This window comes from Asterias amurensis, chromosome 4, assembly GCF_032118995.1.
Source record: "Asterias amurensis chromosome 4, ASM3211899v1".
Lineage (NCBI taxonomy): Eukaryota > Metazoa > Echinodermata > Asteroidea > Forcipulatida > Asteriidae > Asterias > Asterias amurensis.
In genome coordinates this window covers 12,565,201-12,578,654 of record NC_092651.1, presented here as the reverse complement: position 1 = coordinate 12,578,654, position 13,454 = coordinate 12,565,201, and the positions used below count along the sequence as shown (strand labels likewise).

At 40.9% G+C, this 13,454-nt stretch overlaps 1 protein-coding gene across 1 annotated transcript in view; it reads left to right on the top strand.

The window, feature by feature from the left end:
• The window catches only part of LOC139936745 (sushi, von Willebrand factor type A, EGF and pentraxin domain-containing protein 1-like), a 44,559-nt gene that overhangs the window by 6,470 nt on the left and 24,635 nt on the right, over nt 1-13,454 (top strand). The window contains exons 6-12 of the mRNA XM_071931652.1: nt 1,392-1,586; nt 3,942-4,136; nt 6,203-6,457; nt 7,181-7,423; nt 9,268-9,498; nt 10,452-10,747; nt 12,684-12,903. Coding sequence (XP_071787753.1) covers nt 1,392-1,586; nt 3,942-4,136; nt 6,203-6,457; nt 7,181-7,423; nt 9,268-9,498; nt 10,452-10,747; nt 12,684-12,903 — 1,635 coding nt within the window. The remainder of the gene's footprint in view (nt 1-1,391; nt 1,587-3,941; nt 4,137-6,202; nt 6,458-7,180; nt 7,424-9,267; nt 9,499-10,451; nt 10,748-12,683; nt 12,904-13,454) is intronic.

Sequence of the window (13,454 nt, the reverse complement as noted above, 5' to 3'; positions counted from 1 at the left end):
AATTTTTATTTTTTTTGAAATTTATTACCCTGGTTTTTTAAGGAATTGTAGTTCGTATATTGTGACATACGTTTATATTCAGCAAAAATCACAAACCCTTATGTTAAAAAAAATACCTGGATAGGCATATACAAATTGTTTGAGAAAACAAATATTGTTTTTAAATTACCTGTATAAGTGACCTTTCGCATTGTAGAAAATTAAATACGGACCGAAGTTTTGATGATACGGCAAAAATGCTTTGAAATCTTTGACTAAAACGTCAAAAAATGCTACTTAAAAAAAAAAATACCGCCACACATCTTAAGGGCCTGGACGAAATGCTAAAAATATGTAATAGATTAGTAAAGTAACCATTCGTTGTGGCTAGAAATTCATGGTAAATTTGTGAAAATGAGTTTTTACTCCTGAAAATGAGAATTTTCAAAAAAGCAATTGTTTACATCGCAAAATTAAGGAAAATAAACAAAAATCAAAACATTGGATATTTTCCCAATCGGCCACCGTCCCAACGGCCAACATATTTTTTGTATTTGTTTCCATAAAATGATAGAGTGACTACTTAGCTTTGAAAATAAAATAGCGCCGAAATCCTGCAAGATCGCCTTCACTCCCAAAAACTAAGTTTTCAGAATGCTGTTTTTAACCAAAAACATCGTGTACATTAACATTACACACAGAAGATATAGCGCCCTCTGTTGACTTCAAAACCACATCATAAAAATTGTCACAATAATTCGTGAATCTCGACACGGATCGATAAATTGTGGATTATTTTAACGTTTTATCTACCTAAAGATGACATTGAGACATGCTTGAGTTATTATAAAGGTATTTTGACTGATTATAAAGGTATTTTGACCTATTATTGTACAGAAACTTGTCGATGTCGGGGTCACATAGGGTTTAAACCACTGTGCATTGTGGGTATCATGTCCCGTGGCGTTTCAGCTGCCTCGCTCCGCACTTGCGTTGTGCCTTTGAAAATTTTCCTTTTTTTTTTTCAACGGGCAGATGCATGCCTGTATACAACAAGAATATACATAACAAAAACATTAAAAAGCCAAATATGCATTACAAAATTTCTGTTTTAGGAACGGCAACCTGCAAAAACATATTAATATACATGTGGATGAATTATAATTTATGTAATGCCGTTTAGGTTTTGCTTTTTATTCTAATGCTGCGGAGTAGATTTCAGAATACAGGAGACTTCTTATATTGAGAAGAGCTGTCGTGTTCTGAGCGAAAGGCGGGAAATCAGCCAGGACTACTAGTAATTTTCCCCAGTGGATCGAGGGGATTTCTCCTTATTATTTTCTCTGCCCCGGATTCACTAGTCTCAACATTAACAAAATCTTGAAATAACCAATTCTCATTCTTGCACCCAGCTATTGAATGCGAGGAATTACCACAGCCAAGCAACGGGCAACTGTCGTGTGACACAGCGGACAGGAGTATCGGAACGGTGTGTAACATGGAGTGCAACGAGGGCTACGAGCTGAAAGGTAGCCTACAGACTCAATGCGAGCTGAACGATGCAGAGGATGGTGGACAGTGGTCTAACACCAATGGTAGATGCAGTGGTATGTGTTCTTTTAGAAATCTTTTGCGATTACAGGGGCCAATTTCATAGAGCTGCTTATCAGAAAATACTGCTTAACAAATGTCTGCTGAGCAGAGGCCAATTTCATAGAGCTGCTTATAAGCAAAACAATTGCTTAAGCACGAAAATAGCTCGCTTGTATTTTACACATGTTACTGGCCAAAATTTCGCGCTATATAATATTGCTTGTGACTGGAATTTAGCTGTTGTTTATTTAGCATACTAATTGAGTGGAGTCTTGGCCGGTAATCTGATTTTACAAAGCAAGGATTTATTTGCTTAAGCGAAATTTTGTGCTTAAGCAGCTCTATGAAATTGGGCCCAGGATACCAGTCACAATGTGACATGGTAGTTTGGCTAGTAATTGTTTTTCTGGTAAGCATCATTTTGTTGTGCTTATTAGCTATTTTGTGCTTATAAACAGCTCTATGAAACTGGGCCAATGTATTAAATCTGTTCGGAATGTGATTCCCCTCTCATATACTCAGTCTCCACTGAGTTTTTTTACCCCAAATCTGAAAAATTGACCATACCAGCGTGGCAGATTTTTTCATTTCGGACCAAAAATCCAAACTCACAAAATTCTCAGTAGTTTGTTCTGTATCATTTGGAACCAAAAAATCACCGGAATTCTTTTTGACCCCAAACTAGAAAAGTTGACCATACCGGCATGGTAGATTTTTTTCATTTCGGACCAAAATTCCACACTCATAAAATTCTCAATAAATCAAAAAATTTGGGTGGTATACCCAATCTCCACTGATGAAATGTCCTCAGTAGTTCGTTCTGTATCATTTGGAACCCAAATATCACCAGAAGTTTTTTGACCCAAAATCTGAAAATTTGACCATAACCGGCATGGCAGACTTTTTTCAATTCGGACCAAAATTCCACACTCATAAAATTCTCAATAAATCAAAAAATTTGGGTGGTATACCCAATCTCCACTGATGATTTGTCCTCAGTAGTTCGTTCTGTATCATTTGGAACCCAAATATCACCAGAAGTTTTTTGACCCAAAATCTGAAAATTTGACCAAAACCGGCATGGCAGACTTTTTTCAATTCGGACCAAAATTTCAAACTCAAAAAAATTCTCAATAAATCTACAAATTGTGGTTGTATACTCAGTCTCCACTGATGAAATGTCCTCAGTAGTTCGTTCTGTATCATTTGGAACCCAAATATCACCAGAAGTTTTTTGACCCAAAATCTGAAAATTTGACCATAACCGGCATGGCAGACTTTTTTCAATTCGGACCAAAATTCCAAACTCAAAAAAATTCTCAATAAATCTACAAATTGTGGTTGTATACTCAGTCTCCACTGATGAAATGTCCTCGATAATCCAGTCTGTATCATTTGGAACCATAAAATCACCGCAAAAATTGTTGACCCCAAATCTGAAAATTTGACCCTGCCGGCATGGCAGATTATTTCTGACCAAAAATCCAAACTAAAAAAATTCTCAATAAATCTAAACATTTTGGTTGTATACCCAGACTTCACTGATAAAATGCCTTAAGTAGTCTGTTCTGTATCATTTGGAACCATAAAGGTCTTCAGTAGTCCGTTCTCTATCATTTGGAACCATAAAATCACCGGAAAGTTTTTGACCCCAAACAATTTGACAATACTGGCATGGTCGATTTTTTTTTCATTTCGGTCAAAAATTCCAAACTCTTAATATTATATCTACGAATTTTGGTTGTATACCCAGACTCCACTGATAAAATGCCTTTAGTAGTCTGTTCTGTATCATTTGGAACCATAAAATCACCCTTACTTCTGCCTTTTAATCAACTTTTTATAGTCAGTTTATTCATTTATTAAACTTACCTAGTCTTGCCTCTCTATAGTTAATTTTGTTCGCTTTCATGTGTATGATTATTTCATATTTTGGCCGAATAAATAATAATAATAAAAAATAATAACAATTCATATATAGCGCATTTCACAATGACCGTATCAATGCGCTTTACATAAATGCCCTGGTCATAGGGCCAATAACATCCATGTTATGTTTCTCAGCTCCCTTGGGGAGTATACAACCTGGGCAACAGTTTATATCGCTCCAAAGGCTTTTTCATTCACAATATCAACATCTCCCCTCCCAGGTACCATTTATACTCCTGGGTGAAGAGAAGCAATTATAGTAAAGACTCTTGCTCAAGGACACAACTGCCATGACCGGGATTCAAACCAATTACACTCTGATGACTGCACCAGAACTTGAATTGGATGCTATTAACCACTCGGCCATGACACTCTACACAATATTAATAATCATTCATTCAAACTTACATTTATCTTGTACATTTCCTTTCTCTTCACAGCCAAGAAATGTCCCATCCTGCTCAAAGATACAAACATGAGGATCCTCCCAGACACCTGTGAGAATACGGCAATGGTGTACAACTCGCTCTGTTCCTACGAGTGTGACGAGGGATTCCAAGTGCAAGGAGTAAAACTCAGGACGTGTCAAGCAGATGGGCAGTGGTCAGAGTCAACAGAGAAGAGTCGATGTGTTGGTAAGTCAAATAGAGAACAAATCTTAAAGACATTGATGGACACTATTGGTAATTGTTAAAGATCAGTCTTCCTCATTGTGTGTATCTCAACATATGCATAAAATAACAAACCTGTGAAAATTTGAGCTCGATTGGTCGTCGGAGTTGCGAGCTACATAACTATGATTAAAAAAACGCCCTTGTATCACACGGTTGTGTGCTTCCGATGCTTGATTTCGAGGCCTCAAATTCTAAATCTGAGGTATCAAAATCAAGTTCGTGGAAACTTACTTCTTTCACAAAAACCAAGTCACTTCAGAGAGAGCCGTTTCTCAGAATGTTTTATACTATCAACCAGTCTCCCCATTACTCGTTACCAAGTAAGGCTCTATGCTAATAATTATGTTGAGTAATTACAAATAGTGTCCACTGCCTTTAAAGACATAACACATTGATGTATTTTTATCCAATTCTAATAAAAGAAAACCACTAAACTCATTCAGTCATGAGTGGACCAGCTCATTGCTAAAATCCCTAGCCTTTTGTCTACTGTCCAGCATTTCTGGTTGGTTATCGGTTGTTTTTGTTTAGACACAAAGGGGATCGAACCTAATAGCAGTTACCTTTGTATTTTTTTTAGATCAAACATTCCGTCTTGGTTACTGATGAGCTCAAACACTTTTTGGGGGTTGCATTCAATGTGAATGTTTTTATCTCCAGCCGTGACACTTGTGTCCTAAAGAAAAGAAAGACGCTGAACCATTGCTTCGTCCTTTGGATGGGACGTAAACCCGTTGGTCCCTTGTGTTGTGAAATGCATGTAAAGAACCCAGTACACTTATCGAAAAGAAAAGGTGTTTCTGGCTGTGGCAGCTGTATGCGCCGTAGATACAGGCGCTGTATAAGACTTTGATATTATTATTATTAACCCTGGACGATATCGAAAATTTTGGCTGGCGATATATCGTCAGGTAAATATCGCCAATATGATGATATATCGTGAAGATTTTTGAAAATTTAAAGTACCCTTCAGAAGGGGACAACAATGGCTCAACCGCACGCTAAAAACAGTTTTACCGCGAAGACGAAGACAAGACCAACAAAACAAGACTATTGTGTAGTAAAAAAAAAAAAAATAATGGACTGCGTAAACTAGATAAATTTTATTTAAACCGCCTTGATGAAAATTACTGAATTAACATTACATCCATATTCCATGAAACAGAAAACGTAATATTTTTTTGTTTTACATCACTGGCTCTGAAGCAATTAAATCATATTTGTACCTCAATCGATTGGAGTGTTGCGCTCTCTAAAAACCCATGGAGGAAACACCTGGTGCTGCTTTTTTTATTCCAATGCGTTCACAATCATCACTATACTTGTGCATGGATATTCACAGTCGATTCGCTTGTGTTGGTCAACTCATCGTCAACACGACCAATGCTATTTTATACAGCTGTATGGCCAAAAACAGTTCCAAATGCAGGAAAGCGCCCTCTGTTGTCCATGATGTACAATACAAGCACTGTGAAGAAGCAAGACGGCGGCTGTCGGCTTTTGCTGCCATTTCCTGACGACAACATGGTGACTTCTGGTCAAGGGAATTTCCCCTACAGCTTTGCACCCACGCGTGGGCACGGAAACACTCAGTTCATTCATCCCCTAATAATAACTTATAAGAATAACCGTGGGATCGAGGTGATAGATACTCTGCTCCGGGTATTCACACAGCACATAAACGGTTCAAGAACGTTGGTCATGCTTCAGCACTGTAGCGAGACCACCATGTCTAGATATGATAAAGGGTTTAAAAGGTATGCGTTCAGCCACAATTTTCATTTGACGTTGTAAAAGACGGCATCAGCCCTAACAAATCTTATTTACCTTTGAGATTGTAAGAAATCCGTGGGAAATACCCGATATTTTGAAAGATATCGCCTATGAAAAAAAATATCGTTTTGAGACGATATTTCGATAAATTCAAAACCAACATCGATATTGGCGATATTGTTTTTAATAGCATATCGTGACGATATTGTCGTCATATCGTCCAGGCTTAATTATTATTATAATATTTCCACCAGATATCCAGCCTCCAGTGTTCACCACTTGCCCTGATGACATTTCCCTCCCGACCGATCCTCGCCTGAGCTTTGCAACAAACCCTGAAAACTGGGATAAACCTGAAGCACGAGACAATGATGGAGAGCCAGACATAGAGGCCTCACCTTCCGCTACCCAGGAGAGGTTCCCCCTTGATGAAGAAACAGACATCACCTACACGGCGCGTGACAAGGCTGGACTTGAAAGTACATGTACTTTCAGCATTACAGTCAGAGGTAAGGCAAATTTTGGTTTTTAAATTTTTGATGAGAAATCGCCTAAGATCACAAGGCTTGATGGCCACTTCAAGGTGAAACGCTTAACTGATAGGGCTGTCAACCCAAATCAACTGTCACCAGGAACATGTTGCTGCCTAATCGGGGGCTGAAAACATGGTTACCCCCTTCGCAGGATTTGGGTACTTTTTGTAACACAAAACACAATTTCCACAGATTTACATTAAACTTACACCGCTTGATGATAACGGTGGTAGAAAGGTACCTTAAAATATATTAGATGCTGAGGTGTTGTAGTTTTTGAGAAATGAGTAAAACAATGTCATGAAAAAAGGTTTTTACATGCTAAAATAATTTTCGTCTCATGATAAGTGAGACGAAAATTATTTTCGTGACACTGATTTACTCATTATTCAAAAATTACAGCACCTCAGCAAGTAATATTTTCAGGAAAGCTTTCTACTATCATTATCTTCAAACTGTGTAAGTTTAGTGTAAATCTGTAGACATTGTGTTTTTTTGTCCTACAAAACGTACATAGACCCTTTAAGGATGTATGTATGCTGGGTATAATCCACTAGGAGCCTGGCTTGTAGAGCAGAATGCACTGCCTTCCAAACTTTTTACGAGGCAGGTTCATGTGCCCTGCTCAAGTCACTTTAAAGAACCCTCAAAACCCTTTAAAGAGTTTCTTTACTTACTGTTTTATTTTTCCGACTGCAGATGAAGAGTCGCCAAAAGTTATCAACTGTAGCAAAGACATTGAAGAACAAAGCAGCACTCGTTTATCCCCAGTCGTCTGGGATGAACCAGTCTTTACGGACAACTCTAGGGAGGACTTAATGGTCGTCACCAACCGCCAATCTGGATCGAATTTCTCCTGGGGTTTGCCTGAGGAAGTTTGGTATAACGCAAAAGACAAGGCTGGGAACAATGTGAGCTGTGCGTTCATGGTATCAGTCAAACGTAAGTCTGTGTTGTTTGATTTCATTAGGCAATAACAGTGTAAGGAGCCCGGTCTTCACTGCCCGGTATTGCCCAGACTGGTTCATGTTCAGTGGCCAGCCACCAGGAAAAAAAGTGTGAGGAGCCTGGTCTTCACTGCCTGGTATTGCCCAGGTTGGCTAATGACCAGTGGCCAGCCACCAGGCAAAACAGTGTAAGGAGCCCGGTCTTCACTGCCTGGTATTGCCCAGGTTGGCTAATGACCAGTGGCCAGCCACCAGGCAAAACAGTGTGAGGAGCCCGGTCTTCACTGCCTGGTATTGCCCAGGTTGGCTAATGACCAGTGGCCAGCCACCAGGCAAAACAGTGTAAGGAGCCCGGTCTTCACTGCCTGGTATTGCCCAGGTTGGCTAATGACCAGTGGCCAGCCACCAGGCAAAACAGTGTGAGGAGCCCGGTCTTCACTGCCTGGTATTGCCCAGGTTGGCTAATGACCAGTGGCCAGCCACCAGGCAAAACAGTGTAAGGAGCCCGGTCTTCACTGCCTGGTATTGCCCAGGTTGGCTAATGACCAGTGGCCAGCCACCAGGCAAAACAGTGTGAGGAGCTCGGTCTTCACTGCCTGGTATTGCCCAGGTTGGCTAAATGACCAGTGGCCAGCCACCAGGCAAAACAGTGTGAGGAGCCCGGTCTTCACTGCCTGGTATTACCCAGGTTGGCCAATGACCAGTGGCCAGCCACCAGGCAAAACAGTGTAAGGAGCCCGGTCTTCACTGCCTGGTATTGCCCAGGTTGATCCATGGCCAGTGGCCAGCCACCAGGCAAAACAGTGTGAGGAGCCCGGTCTTCACTGCCTGGTATTGCCCAGGTTGGCCAATGACCAGTGGCCAGCCACCAGGCAAAACAGTGTAAGGAGCCCGGTCTTCACTGCCTGGTATTGCCCAGGTTGGCTAATGACCAGTGGCCAGCCACCAGGCAAAACAGTGTGAGGAGCCCGGTCTTCACTGCCTGGTATTGCCCAGGTTGGCTAAATGACCAGTGGCCAGCCACCAGGCAAAACAGTGTGAGGAGCCCGGTCTTCACTGCCTGGTATTGCCCAGGTTGGCCAATGACCAGTGGCCAGCCACCAGGCAAAACAGTGTAAGGAGCCCGGTCTTCACTGCCTGGTATTGCCCAGGTTGATCCATGGCCAGTGGCCAGCCACCAGGCAAAACAGTGTGAGGTGCCCGGTCTTCACTGCCTGGTATTGCCCAGGTTGGCCAATGACCAGTGGCCAGCCACCAGGCAAAACAGTGTAAGGAGCCCGGTCTTCACTGCCTGGTATTGCCCAGGTTGGCTTATTAATGACCAGTGGCCAGCCACCAGGCAAAACAGTGTGAGGAGCCCGGTCTTCACTGCCTGGTATTGCCCAGGTTGGCTAATGACCAGTGGCCAGCCACCAGGCAAAACAGTGTGAGGAGCCCGGTCTTCACTGCCTGGTATTGCCCAGGTTGGCTAATGACCAGTGGCCAGCCACCAGGCAAAACAGTGTGAGGAGCCCGGTCTTCACTGCCTGGTATTGCCCAGGTTGGCCAATGACCAGTGGTCAGCCACCAGGCAAACCGTGTAAGAAGCCCGGTCTTCACTGCCTGGTAATGCCCAGGTTGATCCATGACCAGTGGCCAGCCATCAGCCAAGGTCATTAATAAATACCACTGCAAAGTATTTTTTTTCTTGGGATAGTATACAGAGTAAACATTGCGTTTTGGTTTTTAAAAAATGTAGTACGTAAGACACATCAACTTTTTCAAGTAAACCTCAACTGCTTTTAACATATCTTGATAATGTTATTCATGTCTTCTTCTGTTTTTTCCCCCCGTCCTTAGAGTACAAGTGCCCTTTCTACCCATCACCACAAAACGGTGCTCTGGTCTGCGAAACTTGGTTAGGGGGCCAATTCTGTCGTGTCGCTTGCAACGAAAACTTTGACTTCAACCGAGACCCGGAGGAATTGTACTATTGTAGGACACCTCCTGGGGGTGATACAGCGGAGTGGGGACCTACTCCTACTAACCTCAACCCAATCAACTTCAGAATGCCTTGGCCAGAATGTTCAGGTACAGAGTTACAAACATATTGTAGATAAGTATAATAACAATAACAATCAGTTTTTATATCCCATTCATAAATACCCCAGACAGTTTTGCTCTTCCTATTGGTGGAGAGTGCGTCTTGTGGGGGTGTTTAAACGGTTGATAATGACCAGCTGGAGCTGTTTATAACCGGTTGTTTTCGGATAGCAATTGTGCGGGTTAGCGCACAACCTTGTTCTCCGGGGTGATTAATCTCGCTGTGCCATTAGCCCATGGAAATGAGGTTGCACTACGCACTCGAGTGCATATTCGAAAACTGTCTCATAAAAATGCACCACACATACAGAGCTCAGACGTCGGAAAACAGATTTTTACAGAGTTTTATACTTTATTACGCATTTTAACCAAAATAGCAATAAAAGATTAGTGACTCATTTTTAAATATCCTTGCAGGATCGTGGCGGTGTGATAAAGGCCCTCGCCTTCGGCTCGGACCTTTATCACACGGCTACGAACCTGCCGGTTTTAAACGGCCGTTTAAGACCTCGTTGCTACCTTTTTATTCTCTTATTTTTCACCCCTCAAGGGCTCAAAGCGCTGCCAACAACATTTTCCCTGGTCACTGGGCCAATTAATTCCTTCCTTAAAACCAGGAAACTCTTTTCCTTGGGGAGTGTACAGCCTGTGCAACAGTGCTACTAAGCAAAATCAATCAAAAGAACCTTCTCTGCCATGTCTGCCCTCGCAGGGAACCCATTCACCCCTGGGTGGAGAGAAGCAATTGCAGTAAAGTGTCTTGCTCAGGGACGACACAAAAGTGTCACGACCGGTACTCGAACCCACACTCTGCTGAACAGAAACACCAGAGCTTGAGTTCGGTGCTCTTATCCACTATAAGTATGCATAACCTTTAATGTCTAGCAATTCTTCATTCATTTTTTAGATATGTTGAAAACTTTGCTTTATTTTCTTCACAGAAAAGAGAGATCCCAGTGTTAAGGTTGGACTTGAGCTCAACTTTTTCACAGGAGATTGCCAGGCAAACGAACTTGAAATCAAAGAGGATTTTATACAAAAGTTAAAAGATTTTGTAATGTTACCGGGACTCTGCATGGAGAGCATGGGTTGTACCGTAGAGAATGTTGAAGTGTCTTGCAGTCAGGCGGACCCACTGGCTGGACGTCGTCGTCGAAGACGGCAATCCAACAATGTCTTGTCCATTAAGTTCACTGTCAAGGTTGATGCACCAGAGCAAGCAGTGGATCAGATGCAGGTAACGTCACAAAATTCTCAATAAATCTCAAACTGTTGCTAATATACCCAGTCCACACTGATAAAATGTCTTCAGTCGTCCTTTCTGTATCATTTGAAACCATTAAATCATTGAAAAATAGTTGGCCATGGCGGCAGGGCAGATTTTGTTTTTATTTTGAACCAAAAACCCAAACTCACACAATTCCCACTAAATAACAAACTTTTGCTAATATACTCGGTTCCAAATGATAAAATGTCTTCTGAATCATTTCTAAATGTACACAATAAAACTACCATCCAAAAATTTCATTTCATACAGTGGTCGCGTTTTTGAGATAAAACAACAAATTCAGAGCCAAATTATGTGGATAATCTGTAACTGGAATACACAATCTGAGAAGCAGTACCGATTCAAATTCTTTAACATATATCCACATTACCTTTGAGGTAATTAAAATGTCTCTTAAAGGGAAGGTACACGTTAGGTAATTACTCAAAACAAATATTAACTTAAAAACTGACTTGGTAACGAGCATTGGAGAGCTGTTGATACTATAAAACATTGTGGGAAACAACTCCCTCTGAAGTAACATAGTTTTTGAGAAAGAGGTAATTTCTCACTAAAATAACATAATACTTCTAGCTAGAAGTCTTTTATTCCTATATGAAAGCACACAAATTCGTCCAAAAAGGGTGTTTTTTCTTTCATCATTTTCTTGCAACTTCGATGACCGTTTGAGCCCAAATTTTCACAGGCTTGTTATTTTATGCTTATGATGGGATACACCAAGTGAGAAGACTGGTCTTTGACAATTACCAACTGTGTACCTTCCCTTTAAAATGCTTTAAAATATCAAACATTGCTGTAGGCTTCTAACCAAAGGTTTATGTTAATGTTAAAAGTCAGTGTATTTGTAAAACCAAATGGTATTCTTTATCAGGCCATTTTCATTTTGCAAAGGGTAGTTCCACTGTAAAATCTGCAAGTCTATGGGACACTTTTGAAGGGGCACCAAGGCCCAGACCAGGGGCAACGGAGGCCAGATGACCTTCATGACCTCCGTGTAGTTCCAGGCCTGCTTACCGTAGCAAATTAATTATCTATTAAACAACTACCTGAGCAGAATGTTTTCAATGGAAATGGTATTGTAACTGACGATGACTAGAGCAAGCTAGTCGAAACGTTGAGACCAAACCCAAGAACTGACTCCGCGGCAGTACAGTTAATTACAATCCTATAAGCTAAAGTAGTAGTCCCATCCTATTTCTATACCATCTGCCCGGGTAATAGTTAATAAGCAGGACAGTTCTTTTCAGAACTGAGAAGTCTCCCGACCACCCGAACAATCTACTCCGCGGTAGTAGAATTAAGCAAGACAGTTCTCTAAGAACGAACTCTACCTGGCAAGTAGACACACACATGTTGTTACCGCAAACCAAATATATATTGATACCTCACCATGCAATGCCTCAAATCCTATATATAATGCACTTGTTCACCGTTGTAATGTAATTTTGATATGTACACTTCTGAATTGTTCGTAATTATCGTAAAAAAAATCAGGCCCAAACCTAAATATTTTTAAAAACTAAAAACACTTATGCCGTTGACAGCGCGCGTCAAAGGACAATGCTGTGGACGTCATGTCTGGGAGTTTGCTTTATCATACCTCCCCGCTGCAACAAAGCTGCTTTACAAATTGGAGTCACAACTATGATGCTTTGAGAGTGATTACGTAACGGGGCTTTTCGCAAATCTCTCAGGAAAGCACTGGCATGGATAAGGGCATTAGAAATGATTGTTTTTTGTACATAATTGAAATCTATTTACAATCATATGACTCGACTTCCTTATTCATGAAAAATTTGAAGTGAAATTTAGCAAAGTTCACGACTTGACATTTTCGTTCAAGCAGGTCTTTAAAAATTGGTTAGTTTTGTTTGCTATTTTCCAGCCACAGAACAACAACCAGTCCTCAACCACTTCAGACAGTCTCAACTCACTTAGCGTTATAGGCAACTTCATTGAAGCCATGGACACTATCGTATCAGGCGGACAGTTGAACATAACCGCCGGGGATGGGGCTCCTCTCACACCCACCGGTCCGCTCAATGTTGTACGCCCAGTGCAGCTCCTATGTGAACTCGGTGAAGTTCTACGGAATAACTCTTGCAGTAAGTAGTGTAAGAAAGAAAATTCTTACAAACTAATGTGTTAATTTTTTAGAATGCTACACATGATAATCATCCTTCTTTGATAGCACTATTGGTAATAACTTTTAAAATTTGTTAGCGTTAAACCTTACTTGGTAACAAGCAATGGAGAGCTGTTGACAGCATAAAACATTATGAGAAATGGCTCCCTCTGAAGTAACGTAGTTTTTGAGAAAGGTAGTTTCTCACTCAAATATTTCAAAAACTGCAAGTTTCAAGACTTTTTTTCAGGCAACTGAAAGCACACAAACTTGTGAAACAAGGGTTTTTCCTTTTTTATTCTCACCAAAGGCTAAATGTTCACAGATTTTGTTTATGCATGTTTGAATACACAAAGTGAAAATACTGGTCTTTGACAATTACCAAAAGTGTCCAGTGCATTTAAGTCTGATCTCTAAAGACTGTTTTTTTTTGCCCTTGGAAAAAATCTGAAAAACTATGATTTCATAGCCTGCAAAGTTTATGAAAGACCCCCTCCCTCCAAATCAGAATCCCTACACCAGCCCAAAACG